At 42.9% G+C, this 15,270-nt stretch overlaps 1 protein-coding gene across 5 annotated transcripts in view; it reads left to right on the top strand.

Moving 5' to 3' along the window:
• The window catches only part of FNIP1 (folliculin interacting protein 1), a 67,057-nt gene that overhangs the window by 24,353 nt on the left and 27,434 nt on the right, over positions 1–15,270 (top strand). For 3 of the 5 annotated variants that reach the window (XM_082063346.1, XM_082063343.1, XM_082063345.1), the window contains exons 2-3: positions 4,977–5,103; positions 13,557–13,700. In XM_082063346.1, the coding sequence (XP_081919472.1) occupies positions 4,977–5,103; positions 13,557–13,700 (271 nt within the window). Of the gene's footprint in view, positions 1–4,338; positions 4,522–4,976; positions 5,104–10,900; positions 11,187–13,556; positions 13,701–15,270 lie in introns of those variants that run through there. The other 2 variants (XM_082063344.1, XM_082063347.1) reach the window with 2 other exon arrangements.

Here is a 15,270-nt window from a genome sequence, read left to right as displayed (position 1 = left end):
TACAGGTGAACATGCTTTGATGTGAACACACATCTCTGTGGAATGCGGAGACAATCTGCATCCAAAATATCCCAGTGCACCCGGTGGAACAGTCTCATATTAATATAAGCTCTTCAAGAGAGGGGTGGTCAGTCCAATGCTTGCGTAGAAGTTGTCTGGGTCTGAGCACCCCCATAACAACCACGAGATGTGAAAAGCATGGTCTGCAGGAGCTGGAGATGAGCCCTGGGGCTCCCTGGGCCTCTGTGGTGCTGCTCACCCACAGGGGTGAAGCGAGAGCTCTCGTTGGCGCGGAGGGCACGGGGCAGGGTGGCCCTGCCGGACCCTCTGCCCTGGCCGCTCTGCCAGCCTTTCAGAAAGGTGCTAGCACGAAAAACACGCAGAACAGATAAGCTAGCATAAACTATAAATATCATTTGCGTAGATGCATTTAAAAATAGTTGGAAGTGATTCATCACCAGGCAGTTTTTATAACTATGGGTAACATGAGGTAGGAAAACAATAGTTTGACTGATAGTTTCAACTTAACTTTTTCAATGATTAGTCATATTTTGGTTTTGAGCAACTTTACTTTTTAGCATACTCTCTTGCAATTCCTGCCTGCTTAAGATCTTCATCAGTTTGCTTCAATTGCTTTTCTTTAAGACTTTTTAAATATCTGTGTTAATTATTAAAAAGTAATTGGATACTACCTAAGCTGTATTAGTATGACATTTTTTTAAAAGTAAGGCCTCGGGCAGGAAGAAAAATAGTATTAAACTAAACCCTTAATGTAATGAAGAGGTGCTGTTCATATTGTCGTAGAAATGAGGAGGAAAGAATGTCCTTGCTTTCAATTACAGGGAAAAATCTTGTCTTTTAATTGGTGGAGTGGTAACGAAAGATTTCTGTGTCTGTCGTTTCATCTATTAAAACTTGCACAGAGTGTAATAATACCAGTTTAAAGTCATTCAGCTGCCTCTTGCTGAGAAATGACTATAGCAGTAATAAATTCCAGGCATTAGATAGATGAGAAAATCCATCCTTGGAGAGAATTTGGAGCTCTGGATTGCCATGCAAGTCACAGTAGAGGTGTCAGGAAGCATGTAATAGATCTGTAAAGGTAAACTTCAAATAATATTCCTAGTGGTTGAATATGAAAAAGGTGGGAAAACAAAACGGGTGAAAGAGAGAGAAGAGCTGAACAGTTGTAGGGCTTAAGTGTGAACGTGCATTAAAATATCATTTTTCGGGCCTTGATTTCATTATTATTAGTTTCTAATATTTTTTATTGTGGAAGTTGGCTTTTCTGTCCCAAATAATTCCTTTTCCTTTATGCTTTGTACTTGCATTAGCATCTGGGGGGGGGGTGGACCAGGTGGCCCCCAGAGGCCCCTTCCAACCTCAACCCAGCTGTGATTGTGTGTGTGAGATCTGGTTTTATGTGATTTGCTTCTGAAATATCCCACACAGCATTCCTACATTGGTGATTTCTACCCCATTCTGTACCTGGGCGTTTCTGAACATCTCATTCTAGAGGAATTACTGTTGGTGTAGTGGAGATCTCCACAGGCCTGTTCAGAAATACGGGGTGTCTCAAAAAGATGGACCCACCGTCAAATTGAAATTGCTTGGAAATTGGGTTCATCTTTTCGAGACACCCCGTAATTTGTTTATCACTATTTCTTCTCTTGCACCAGATGTGAACTCACAGCACTGACTGTGGCAAAGTCACGGACGCTTCCGCTGGTGGAAAGATTGTTGAGTGTTTCTTGATGGTAGTTTTCATGTTTGTTTGTTTGGAGTTTGGTTTTGTTTTGTTTTCCTTTAAATATGTTCAGTTTCAAGGAAAGATCAGAGAGTGGTAGATAGGTCACGCAGGAAAACGTCCTCATTAAGAGAGCCGTCATTTCCAGAACAGCGTGGGAGACGGAGACTCACCTTTCATTAACATTACTAGAACGTCTGATTCTATGTCTCCTGGTTTTCCTGTAAGAATCTCAAGAAAACATCAGTTAAATGTCAGAGTTAGTTTCCATTTATAAACAGAACTAATTATATTCAGAAGATCTAGGTCACTTTTCATCCCCCCTGAGGAGCAGCGCTGGAGTGTTGCCCTGTTATATTTGTTTTGAGAATGTGCCCTGTGCATTGCATGTCGGAATTTGTACGTTTCTGGGGATAATCTGCTCAGATATTGCACTTAATGGTACTTTAGAGCTTCTCCCCGTCCCGCTTCCCCCAGACTAATGTGCCGGGCTGGGAGCGGTGGGTGAGCTGGAGGTGCCAGTCGGCCGCTGTTTACTGTCTGTCTAAATGAACTTTCCCCAGCTCTCTTAAAAGTTTCTTCTGGTTTGGGAAGTGGCCCATTATTGCCAGGGAATGTTTTTGCAAGGCCAAAATGTGCTTAAGGACTCTATTATGTAACACAGATAACGCTTATTTGGAATTATCACGAATTAGGATGGATAATATCTACTAAATGCTTGTCTAGAGAAAGTTAAAATGTCATGTGAAGAAGCTGAGAAGTAAACAAGCTCTTGTTACCTTGATCAAATATGTTTCTGAATACAGCAAGAGTTTTATATTTAGCTTTCTCTCCTCTTAGTGTGTAATCTGCTCTGGGAGCTTTTTATAAGTAGACTTTCCTAAGATCTGGAACAGCTACTGCCCTTCTTTGCCAGTAATTTCAAAGTCAAATATCAAAAGTAGTAGGTAATGGAAGATGTGCTTTTGTCTGAGTGCGAATGCGTTGCAAGGGTGGAACAAGCAATAAGCACTTTTTTGGCAAGCAGTTTGTTGTTGTTGTTGTCACATACAGTGGCCTATCTGGAAATAAAATTGGTTTCCTGACTTCCAATGATTTCACTTAAACCTAAGGAGATGGTTCCTCCGGGAGGCCGGTTTGTCCACAGTCTCATTCGTCTCCTCACCTTTAGCAGAAGTCAGGAACTGTCCCCAACTCTGCTGCCTTTGGGCCTGTCAGTTGGTAACACTCTCCAAATGTGCATCAAACAGTATGGATTTTGTTTCCTCATGTTTTCAGAAATGCGAGATGCGGCTTATTAGCTGAGCCCTCGATAAATGAAAGCTCGGCTCTGAGTTTGTCGCTGTGCTTGTGTTTTGGTGCAGAATTTGCTCAGTTTGCAGTCTGGCCCTGGCATGGGCATGGACCTCCATGCACAATGCGTGGCCTTAGGTGCCCTAACAGAGAGGTTGCAAAGCTCTTTTCCCCCAAATCTAGACATCAAGTTATTTCAGTTTCAAATTGCTCAAGATTTTTTCTTGTAATAAGTTGCTTTTGACATTTGTTGCACACTGTCTTCTCTGCAGCTTCTGTTTTTCTTTCCTGTTGCTAAATGGTGGGGCTGAGCAGATTAGCAAATGAGTTTCCTCTCTCAAGAGAGCGAGTAACTGTATGTCTTGGTGCTTAGTTTCACCTGGCTGGGACTACACTAAGCGTAAAGCCTTTGAATTTATATTGGACAGTCTTACAAAGTTCTGATAGGCAACCGTGGCTTTGGTGATCAAACTGATTCTCTGCTGTGACCCACTAAAGAAGTTGTTGGGTTACAAATTGTCATTAGCATACTGATGAGATAAAGCATGAACGCAGAGATGGAAACCTTTTGGTTGGTGAATTAGAAGGACAGGGGAGGGGAAAATTTACCATAGCCTTGGAGTCTAGCATGCCAGGTTTACTTTAATCTCCATTATCATTTATAGGTGTCTTTTTTGCTGAAATAAATGTACAGCTGCTTCTTGTGAACTGGGAGCCTGGATCCTTCATTAATGGCTGGAAAGTTCCAGGTCCTCATTTCCCACCTTGCTGTTTTATGCTAACACCGCTTGCCTAAAAGCCAAGGATAAGGAAGATAGAATTTCATTTGATCTAGGAAATGGCTCGTACTAGCTGAAAGATGATTCCTCTTCATTTCGTGGATAGAACAGGCATCTTGTTTCCTATCTTCCAAGAACTGAGAAGCTATCAGTGAAAATGGATTTCCGAGCCCATGGGCAACAATGCTTGCTGGGCTTTAAAGTGATGACTGGCTTTGTAAAATGGAAATGTAAGATGTTGGCTACTAAGCAACCATAAAGGCGAGATCATGCTACGGTGGTCAAGCCCGAGCTGTGCAAGTTGTCCCTGTGCAGAACTGCTGTGAAATCAGTGGCCCTGGGGAAGGCAGAGGCTCAGGAGAGTCCTGTCCTGGCTCCTGGCCGCAGCAGCGCTTTGGGAAGAGATGCGTTGGGAGGAACTGGGGTGCGAGCTTTGCTGACCCACGCAGCAGCACAACCTTCAATCGTATTGGCTTAAGTGGAGATTATTTCTAAGCCTGAATGCAGCAAGAACCTGAGTGTAGTCAGGACCGGGCTGCACGTGGCTCTGTGTTCCCCAGCATCATGGTGTGTTTATTAGTACCTGAAGAAGGTTAGGAAAGGTATTTTGCATTTTTTCAGCTGTGGAGTTCAGGGCCTTGCCAACCCATGGGGCTGAAAACCCATGACTGCAAATGCAGAAATTCATTACTTAAGGGAAAGGTCAGTGTGAATGTATACTACTTTTTTGTTTTTCCTTTGAATTGTGAATGCTTTCAAGCTAATGCTTGCAATGATGAGGGACTCATTTTTTTTTTCTTTACACACAAAAGCTGAGTTCTTCTGTGAATTTAATTTCAAGAAGCTAGAGCTTGAAGAAAACATTAAATATCATGAGATGGAGCACAAGAGCTAGGAATGCTGCGCACGTTGTTGTGGAATGGTTGTAGTGGATTGGTGCCCTTTTATGCCAGTGTAATTTGGCTACTTACAAGTGTAGGGGAAAGAAAAAAAAAAAGCATAGTTCTGGCTATGGGATCAAAGGGTTTTATGAAATGACATTGTATTTGCTGGATTTTATGTTTTAATAAAGTTGGATATACAGATAATGTTGAAAGAACAGTGTAATAAAGAGATGTGGTAATTGATCCTTCTGCTCTTTTCTTTTTTAATTAAAGCTGGCCTTTGCCGGAGTTTGACCCGAGTCAGATCCGACTGATTGTGTATCAGGACTGTGAAAGAAGAGGACGGAATGTCCTGTTTGACTCCAGTGCTAAAAGAAAAATAGAGGATGTTTCAGTGTCGGTGAGTATTTTACTTTATGTGCTTATAGCCTGTATTTTTTTAAATGGTAAGGTTGATAGATCACAAATGTTCTATTTTACTCTCATTAACATTTAAACATCGGTTATATGCAGGGCTATATTTAAATGCCTGTTAAGTTGCAAATTTTTCAGGCTTGAGTGATTTCACTCTTAACAGCTTTAACTACTATAGTGATCTATTTATTCCTGGGCTCTTCTACTTTCTGCTCTTCCAGAGAGGAGGGTTCCATCCCGGGCTGCAGCTGGCAGTGCGAGGGGCTGGGGCAGGGCAGAAACTGATGTCTGTGGCTGTGCTTTTATGCCATGGTGGGGTCTGCATTCTTAATCAAAAGGTCCTCCCAGTCCTGTGTCCTCTTCTGTCCTGCTTGATTAGCTTTTGCCAATTGTTGTTTCTGTGCTTTGCTGACAGTTTTTTTCACACAAAGTTACTTGAAAACTTTTCCACTCTTTTTCCCTTTGGCATGGTCTGCATGGTAATCTATTAGTTGAAACCATAATGGATTCAGTCAGATGAGGATACTTCCTTCTAAGTGTTCTGGCCAGAAGATTAATTTCTAGCCACAGTGCTATTGTAAGTGGTTGTGTGAGGCTGGATGACTTATTTAGCTGCGTTGAACTTCCTTTTCACCATCTCTAAAAACATTTGCAAACCATTTTAAGCTCTGCAAGCAGAAAGCACTGCATGAACTGAAATTTATGATCCCAGTTGCTTTTACCCGCAGGGCCTGCTAGGTTCTGTGAGCAGGAGTACACAAGATAACGTGTTACCCCCAAGCCCTGGTTTTCATGTTGGGTGTTGGGGTGCATCCAGAAGATTTTCCTTCCAGCTTGGTAAACTCTTCCAGCCTGTTGCTGAGTGCTACCAGCCTGCGGCTTCTCACCCTGGTCCATCCACACATCCTAACCCTGAGAGTCAGTTTGTGTCTCACCAGACATTGACTTCCAAGCTTCTCCATCGTTTACTCTGACACTTTTCTAGCCATGAATCAAGATCCCAATTTCCTAGTACTTTGGGAGAATTTGTGAGGTAAAGCAGGTTTCACAAATGTTGAGCGAAATACAGCTTTCTTTTTAATTTTAGCTTGTTAGAATGACTTTATAATTTATAGGTTCCTCTTCTTGTAGGTGTTCTTCCCAGGAAAACAGGTTTTTAAAGACAAGAGTTCTTTAAAGTGGTTTATTGGTACAAATTGCTGGCTATGCTTATTACTATTACTTCTTTACTTCTAAAGTATTGCTTCATTAATAAAAAGACACTGTACAGTATAAATCCTCTTGCCATATTTCGATTGATTTCTTGAAAGCCTAAAACCTCTTTAAGATAGATCTGTACTTGCACAGTGAACTTGCAAACTTCACTTGCTTTGGTTAATTTCAGAAAGATTAGGGACTGTGGCAGCTCAACAGCAACAGAATAAATGGCTGATAATGAAGCTAATATAGTTCCATATCATTCTCTGCTTTATTTTTCTTCCCTAAGGGGGAGGGGAGAGGGAAATAGCTGTATTCACCATCTCTGTGAAATGAGTATGTGAGACTGGTGGAAGAGGACTGTTCCCAGGGTGTTTGCAATGCTCACCACTCATCTCTAGTAACTTGATATATTTCTTCTTTTTTTGTGTTATTAGGAGGCTTTGAAAGAGAATATACTGGAATGTTTGCTTGCTATGATAACTGCCTGCTGCAGCACTCAGATAATGTCACGTCAGGCAAAACTTGCCTCGTAAAACAAAACTTAGCAATAGCCGACACATTGTGCAGGTAAAAACGTGCAGAAGAGTCCTCGGCTCGACTTGCTGCAAGCTGAGTACAGGCTTGTACAGCTAGCAGTATGTACTGGCCATTTTCAAGGAATTGCATCGTTTATTTTTCTCGTTCGTTATCATGATTTTCATTAACAAAGACACACCCTGCCTATACAAAGCCTGATCTTGGCTCTAAGCACATTCCAAAGCACTTTTGCCCTTTTGCAGCAAGATGTGTGTGGGCTGGGCACTCTCCCTTCTGAAAGGGTATCTGTTCACCGCCTTCCAAAGGCCAACACTTTCTGCATCTCTCTCCCCCTTCCTCCTTTTCCTGAGGTGATTTATACCTCTGGATTTACAAATAACACTAGAGGGGAGATTTGCAAGGATGCCTAGCCATGGCCAGGCCGTTCTGGTTGAAATCTAATCAGTCTAATGCAGAGAACCCAGAGGGTGCCAGTTTTCTTGTATGTTGCTGTGTTCTTCAGTTCCTATTTTCTGATGCTTCTGAGATGTGTAACAAAATTGTCTAATTGAATGCAATTGTAATTTAAGAGTTGTATGCCTGCAGCAAGGTGAGATGTACTTTGCTGTATATATCTAATGTCTACATATGTTGAGAGTTGTGTGGGGTGGATCAAGGTTGAATGTCGCTCAGTCGTTTGAATTCTGTAAGAGGACGTATGGTTATAAAATTTAAGGAGCATCAGAGCAAACCTTTCCAGACACAGATGTTTCAAGAAATAAAACAGTAGGCTCTGGCTCTTTGATGAGTGAAAACTGCAGAGTTTGTGCTCACACCAAGTTGGGCTCTTCATGTTATCCATGAGGGATATGTGACTATAACACAAATAAGGGATTTGTGTTTTCATTAGTTATTAAATCAGCCTCTTCCTGTCTTCAATGAAGCTAAGTATTAGGTAAACAAGAATTTTGGGAGGTCTTGTTGCACAGAGACAGACAGAAGGCAGGTGAGACTTTGCAGTATTGCCATTAAAATATTTTAGTTGCGCAGAAGTGATGTTTTCCTCAGGTATTTCTAGAGTTAAACTTGGCCAGCGAAGCCAAGAAGCAGTCTGGTGACTGGGAGGGCTGGCGGCCGCGCACCGGGAATGTTGGCCACGGTCTGTGCCAGGCGTTTCCCGAGGCCAGGCAGGGATCCGCCTCGGGCAGCTGCGGGCGCTTGGCCTGGGGGAGGCAGAGAGATTCCCCTCTGTGAGTCCCGTACCTTTTTTGGTGCTGAGCAGGAGAGGATCTTCCCTGGCTTTCCAGGGCATGGGCTATTGATCAGCTGGGCCCTGCAAGCAGAGCTGAAAGGCTGGTGGCCTCATGAGCATCAGAAGATTGGGCAGATCTCCTGTTTGAGCTCTGCCAGGCTATCCCGGAAGACAGTGGCTGCCCTTTCCAGCCCTGTGACACTCAAATCATGAACAAATGTATCACGACAGGCGTTTGCATATTGAGTGTACCAGGGCAGCATGTGATACGAGGAGTAGGCATTAGTGATGCCTTTACTAAACAGCTTAGTCCACACCCAAACATCCACATCCTTTGAGTCTTTGGGTATCAAAGTACTTCTACAGGCAAGCTGGTGGGTTTGATCTCCTCTAGAGAGTTACTTCAGAGTTTGCTCTTCGTACTAAGAAGTGTCTCATTTCTAATGAGATGGTATTACTTGATTTGCAGGTGATAGTATTACAACCTATGACTGACTGCTACTGGCAGACTCATTTCTGTGCTTGTCTGCTCATTTTGCTCCGACACCTCCCTGCATGGCGCCCGTTGGGTTGTGCGAAGCTCCCAAGCTTGAGCTGCGTGTGGGCACAGGTGTACTTCTCCAAGAGCTGCAATACCCAGCGCGGTTTGAATTTCAAATCAAGCATGACAGGCGGCTCCTTCTCCTTTTTAAAGTGCAGAGGCCAAGCGACCCAGCCAGGGCTGAGCTTTCAGCCTTGGCTCTGCCTTTCCTGACCCTGGTGTGCTTGGCTTCTCAACCTTGACACTGCATTCACAACCTTACACAGAGACCGAGTTGTATTTTACTTTTCTGCCAGTGTTGTGTGACACGTGGGTTATATCGCCATAAAATATCAGCGTGCAAAGACCAGCTGAAGTATGAGGAGTTTTCCCCCAAGGGCCGGGGTAAGGATGGCACAGAAGTGGTGGCGTGAGGGAGAAGTGGGGAGTAAACCAAAGAAGAAGGTGGGAAGGGAAATCTTGTGTCAAGGCTTTCCTTGGAGCAGGCAGAATGAGTTCAGGGACGGGGCTTAGTTATCTCATTTAACTGCTCATTTTCCATTTTTATGATGTCCGCTCATGATTTATGACAAGACAGCATTTGGGTTTGACTGCAGGAATGTGCTGATGGACAAGTAAGAAGCTGAAAGATTTCCTAGATCTAAAGATCAGCCTAGAGGAAGGTGTGGAGTCCAGGGAAGAAGAAAAGTGTCAAGGGACCACGAGGAAGAGGGGGGAGGAAAGAAAGCAAGAGCCAAGCTCTGCACTAAGAAAAGACCCAGAGTTTGGGTGGTTTGGCTGGGAAGAGGGAAAACCAAGGAATCAGACAAGGACAGTGGCTTGTTCCCAGGACCCAGGGTCAGAAGAGGATTTTCAGAAACAGGGTTTGTTTTGGTTTTTTTTTAAGAAATGAAAGAGTAGCCCCGGGTGCAGAATTTGAGATCAAGAGGTGAAATAGTGGACTTGGATTTGGGGAGCAAAAAGTTTGTTTTTTGCCATGTAACCTGGTCATCTCTGTCTTTGGGATAATTTAACTGAAAGGTCATATGATACTCAATCTCCTACTGTGGCAATTTCTTTCACTCCAAATTTCGTATTTATCCCAAAGGAGAAAAATGGCATGCTGATTTAAACAAGCCAGGATTAGCCACGTGTTCTAATATACTTCAGCACTGGATAAATGTTGAGCAGCAAATTGGTTTGAGGGATTAGTAATTAGTGAGCCTTTGCTTTTGGGTGAGTTGTGTGAAATGGGAACTCTGGCCCTCGGTGGGCAGGTTTGCAGCGACTCAGGCTGAGCACGAAGACCGAGTTGCACCTTCTTTGCTGTGTGTATTCCCTCTAAACAGAAATGGAAGAACACAAGTGAAGTGGCAGAGTATAGAGTTGTCTTTACTTCTTTCACTGACCTGTGAGTGATAGAGGAACTTGATGATTCTGGAAATACAGGGAGAATGTAGCACTTGACAGACGCATTTTAAGAAAGATACCTAAACATTTACAGCAGCACTCAAATATATATTAATGAAGCAAAAGAGTTAATTTATCTATTTTGGAATATTTTTTTCATCTTTGCTGAATAACCAGCTCTAGAAATGAAGTACAGAGCTCTCAAAAAATGGCAACTTCACTTGGATACATAGATTTCTCTATCACTATTACCACGGTGGTATTTGAGCATCTGCTGTTGCAGAGAGGTAGAAAAGAGTAAAACATATGATGACATTTCTCTTTCCTTCTGTCCCTCGCAGCCCTAACACACATCAGTCTGGATTTAGTTCAATGCACCAGGCTCCTTTCAACTGCCTTATTATCCCCAACCTCAAACTCACCCAGCAGAAATTCTTCTTCCTGTGCACAGCACTGGGCACGTTCTTTCCATTTACTGAGGAACTTATAGACCTTGCGGCAAAGAGTTAAAGGTCTTTGCTGATGGAGCTGAAGATATTCCAGAAGCAGAACTGTAGGAGAAAACTACTTTGTACCCCGTCTTACTATAAAGCCATTTTACTCTACGTTATCTGCAGCACTACCTGACAGGTCTCCAAGACTTTCAGCAAGTGATGACCTCTCATGCAAGAACTGTGGCTGCCAGGGGGTCTTTGGAGCTGGGTGGCATCTGCAGCGAGCTGGCAGAGAAGGAACAAAGAGTGTGAGCCCAGTGGGGAGAGCAGCGTGGCGGGCAGGACTGGCAGCTGCCTGCAGCATCCTCATCCCTCCATCCTCATCCCTCCATCCTCATCCTTCCAACCTCATCCTTCCAACCTCATCCTTCCAGCAGATGTGTTGCTCTCCAGCAACAGGGAGCATGTGGGGGACTCCAGCAGCACCTTGCCCAGGGATCTGATTTGTTGCAACTGTGTCTGTTTGGAAAGAAAATCCACAACTTCGAAATTTTCCCTCGTACAGTTCTTAAATAATGAGGTTGCCTTTTTTATTTTTGGAAACATGGCTTGAACATCTTTGGGGTATTTTATTGAAATGCGAGTAATCCGACTCTTTTGCATAATATCTTGAGATTTCTAACATCCCTTTCATTGATATTTGGAGACAGAAACTACAGAGGATAGCAGCATTGCAGGTACTTACCTCATTGTCCAACCGGTTATGCTTACATACATGCTAAGTTTGTCAAAGAGCGAACACCACAATTTGTCAGTGATCTGCATTTTAGGAGGGATTTACTGTTCACAAGTTGATATCTGAAAGGTTCTGACCTCTTTTACAGACTCCTTGCAGGAGTCTTGGGTTTATTAAACTTCACTGCAAAGACCAAACAGCCATTTTCCTGGTTTACTATTTAAATTAGGCAACTATTACTTCAAGATACCAGATTCCCCAGTGGATCTAGGGAAGGATACTGTTCAGAAAAATGCAGTGATAATGAGAAGAAATTATTTAAAAATAAGTAATTGGCAAACAGCCTTTTTTTTTTTTTTTTTTTTTTAATGCACAGGAATTTTTTTCACCTGTAGAAATGCATTTACTGGCTTTACGATCTCGAGGAAGCTTAGTTATAATTGTAACTTTGTAGAAGGAACTTTCAACATCTGATGGAAAATGCAAGCTGAAATGTGGTTTGCCTGCAAAAGCTTCTGTAACCCTGTGGATTTTATGCGGTTTTATCACATGATGCTTGCCTAGCCTAGGACATTGTTGTTTGTGTCAGAGATAAAATGCAATTCCAGTTCACGAGTTCCTACTGAAGTCATATGATGATCATTCACATGTTCCAGCCATTGTGTACTGTGCTCAAGCCACAGATACCAGCAATTAGCAAATCTGCATATTGCATTAATTCAACATACACACCATGATGTGGTAATGAAGAGGATATTGCTATATGACAGTAGAGCCCAGGACTCAGTGGCTACTGAATATTTCCTTCCCCTCCACCACAGAATTACTGATTTGTCTGCACATTTTTCCTTAAGGCTTTCAGAGGCAGCAGCAGCGCAGGCTGCCACGTGGAGCTCCGTAATCCCTGACGTTTTCTGCTGCTTTGCTAAATCTCACCTGCAGTTAAGGCCAACTAAAAGCCACCTGGCCCTAACTGGGGGTGAGATTTTTTATAAAAATAAAGAAAAAATGTGGCCCGCAGAGCCTAGGACAGCAGTGTGGGATTCCTATCTTGTCCCTCATCAAAACCCCTCCTGGCAGTAAGGACAGTTGTCTTTTGTATAGTCATTGCTGATACTTGAGCAGAGTCATGAAGTTAACACCCTATGCCATGGCTATTTCACACTTTTCCATCTGCCTTTTCCTTTTTTTTCCATAGCTATTACAGATTTGAGACACGCTTGTGTTTTTGAATGAAGGGGGAGCTTGTGATGTGGACCTGTGAGTCCAGAGATGAAGCTGTGACGTATCACAGCACTTCTGGATTTCCATCTGTCCCTTGAACTTTGCTTCCCATAGATTTTCTTCCAGCTTGCTCTACTGGTTTTGTGTCTGTATAGGAAATGTTAATTTAGAAAGTCTTAGAGCAGAGTTAGTAGGCAATTTTGAGCAGCGTAGACTATTTCTGTCTCCTAGTGCTGCCCACTAGCAAATGTAAATAATGTCAGCCTTATGCGAGTGTTTTGAAGTGTAATGAGTATGTGAAAAGTACGCTGAGACCTTTGGGTGAAGAGGATTGCCTAATGGTAATGTAAATAGCATTAACTAACATGGATCCTGATTCTGCTTGGGGTGCTGAGATTTGCAGGGGAAATCACAAATGTTTATAAATAGTGAACAAAAGAGTCATGGAGCACCTCCAGTGCCAGTGATATGTAATACAGATCCCACCCATGCCATTTGTCAGCTCCATCTGAGCCCTCTTAGCTCCCCTTTTTGCTGAGCTTTCTCTCTGAATCTCTACCAGAAATCACTCATTGGAACATGTCACCTCTGTGCCACTCTTTAAAAAGACTAGGAGACTTAGACACAGCTAGGGAGAGGACTATGAAAACAATGTATTTTCCCTCCACTTGTCACATGAATCTCTTTTGAATCCTGTGGTGTTTTTGCTTGCTAATGCCTAATTTGTGTGTTTTCTTGTACATCATGATCTGGCTCATCATGCTCCTGTGTCACCTCCACCCCAGTGGGCACAGGCAGCGACACGACAGGTGGAGCCTATTGTTACCATCCTTCCTTTGAGCACTTTGAAACCATCCTTTCCCCTAATCATGGGACTAAAAAAGTAATTTCTAAAGCTTCAGAGACAGATGGCTTCTTAGGAAAATGGAGTTGGAGTGACTTGTTAGCTCCGGGCTATTGGGAGCTCAGCTTGCTTCCCTAGAGCCAGGCTGCAAGAGACACCAATGAATATTCTGTTAAACTATTTTCCTGAGGCATAAGCCTTTCTTCCATTAAATGTCTTACCTAAACAGGTAAGTGCAGTGCTCCTAAACAGTCATTTTGAGTCGTGGTTCTTAGTGTTGCACATATGTTGTCTGTATTTCAGAAACTCTGCAGCGATGCTCAGGTGAGAGTCTTTGGGAAATGTTGCCAACTGAAGCCCGGAGGAGACAGCTCTTCTTCGTTGGATAGTTCGATCAATTCATCCTCCTCGTTCTCTGATCCAAAAGATCAATGCCCAAAATACCAGGTGAGTCATTCTTCCTTTTTTTTTGGCATAACCCATGTCGAATGCTAACAGCAGGTGAGGTACTGAGTGTTGTAAAATGCTTGAAATTGGAGGTTGGCAGTGGAGAGCAGTTTTCAGTCAAAATCAGACTTTGGTCCCAACTCAGTAATGTTTAATTCTGCAGCTTTGGGTTTGAACCAGTCTAAAACCAACCAGCTGGTTCTCTTGAGACGTGTCTAGAATGGCAGCAGTTTCCCCAGGGCATTTGTTCTGTTTTATGACCCGGGTGGTAAAACTCGTTTGGTACGATCAGACTTGGCACAAATATCTTATTTTGGTATAGGTGAGGTAGTTTATTTTACTTCATTGCTAAATATCGGGGCAATAACAGAGAAACGTGCTGTCTGTAGGGATAGTCCTTGTAACAGCTTTATAACAAGGGATTCAGTGCACTTGAGGTACATTTTACATAAGAGATTTTGGCCAGGAGAGTAGCTGGAGTCATCTGACACAGATATATTTCTGTCATCTCTCCTTCCATGGATCACAAGTGTTTTATATTAAGCCACCCTAAAATAGAACTAAGCCCTTCCACTCTTTGTAATGAAGTAATTGTGTGTTTGAGGGAGGCTGCTATCTCCACAGCCTGTTCTGAAGTACAGGACTACTGATGTCTTAATCTGCCATAGATATAAATGAAGAACCTTTCAGTGCTGGCTTTCCCACTGTCACGTTAGCTCCCGCTATATTTGGCCAGCTGTGTATTCTTGTTTTCTCTTTCTCATCACGCTCTTTTCCACAGCTTTAGTAAGGTGCCTGCAGATCTGTTTTCCATTCCTCCCTTCCTGGAAGAGCATTTAGCTGAGGTTATGGAAGGAAGAGACATTTCTGTCAGCAGCTTCCTTCCAGCACAAAATAACCTCCTTTATGTATTGTGTGACCAACAAAAATGATGCCCCCACTATCCAGAAACTGGCTGGCTGGCTGGGCAAGCTCTGTGCAAACATTGGTCAGTGTTAAAGGAAATTAAGTGTAGTGGTTCTCATGACAGTATATTTTAAAGCTGTGGAAAGTTTTCCCTTTTAAGTCCCCATTTCCTCACCCGTATCACTTAGAATCTTACTGAGTTGAACTGAAATGATGTGTGGCTCTGTGACCGGCTCAGAAAGTGTGCGAGAAACTTTAAGCTTAAGTTGATCTTCCACAGCGTATTGGTTGTAAACTATCTACTGTGTTCCCCGTCCCCCTTCCGGTCTTCCCCAGTGAGTAGAGAGCCATCAATACAGGAGTTCTTTACTGCACGATGACATTTTGTGTCTTGGATGAAGAAGGGCCAGAGGAGCTTTGTCCAGACTTCAGCCAGCCTGGCATTTCCTATCCTCTAACTCTCTGTCTGGTAACCTCCGAAGTCAGTTAATGTATTTGCAGTGTTTATAAGTTGTTTTTCTTGCGTGTATGTATGTGGTGTTTTGGTTTTTTTTCAAAGCTATAAAATGGAAGTCCTAATAATACAAAGCTAAAGGACTGAAATAGTTCTTTGTTTCCATGTTTAAATACACTTTGACTATATATGAGCAACTTTAATTAGAAA

The sequence above is a fragment of the Streptopelia decaocto genome, assembly GCF_964273445.1.
Source record: "Streptopelia decaocto genome assembly, chromosome: 12".
Classification (NCBI taxonomy): Eukaryota; Metazoa; Chordata; class Aves; order Columbiformes; family Columbidae; genus Streptopelia; species Streptopelia decaocto.
This window is presented reverse-complemented; position numbering and strand designations above follow the sequence as displayed.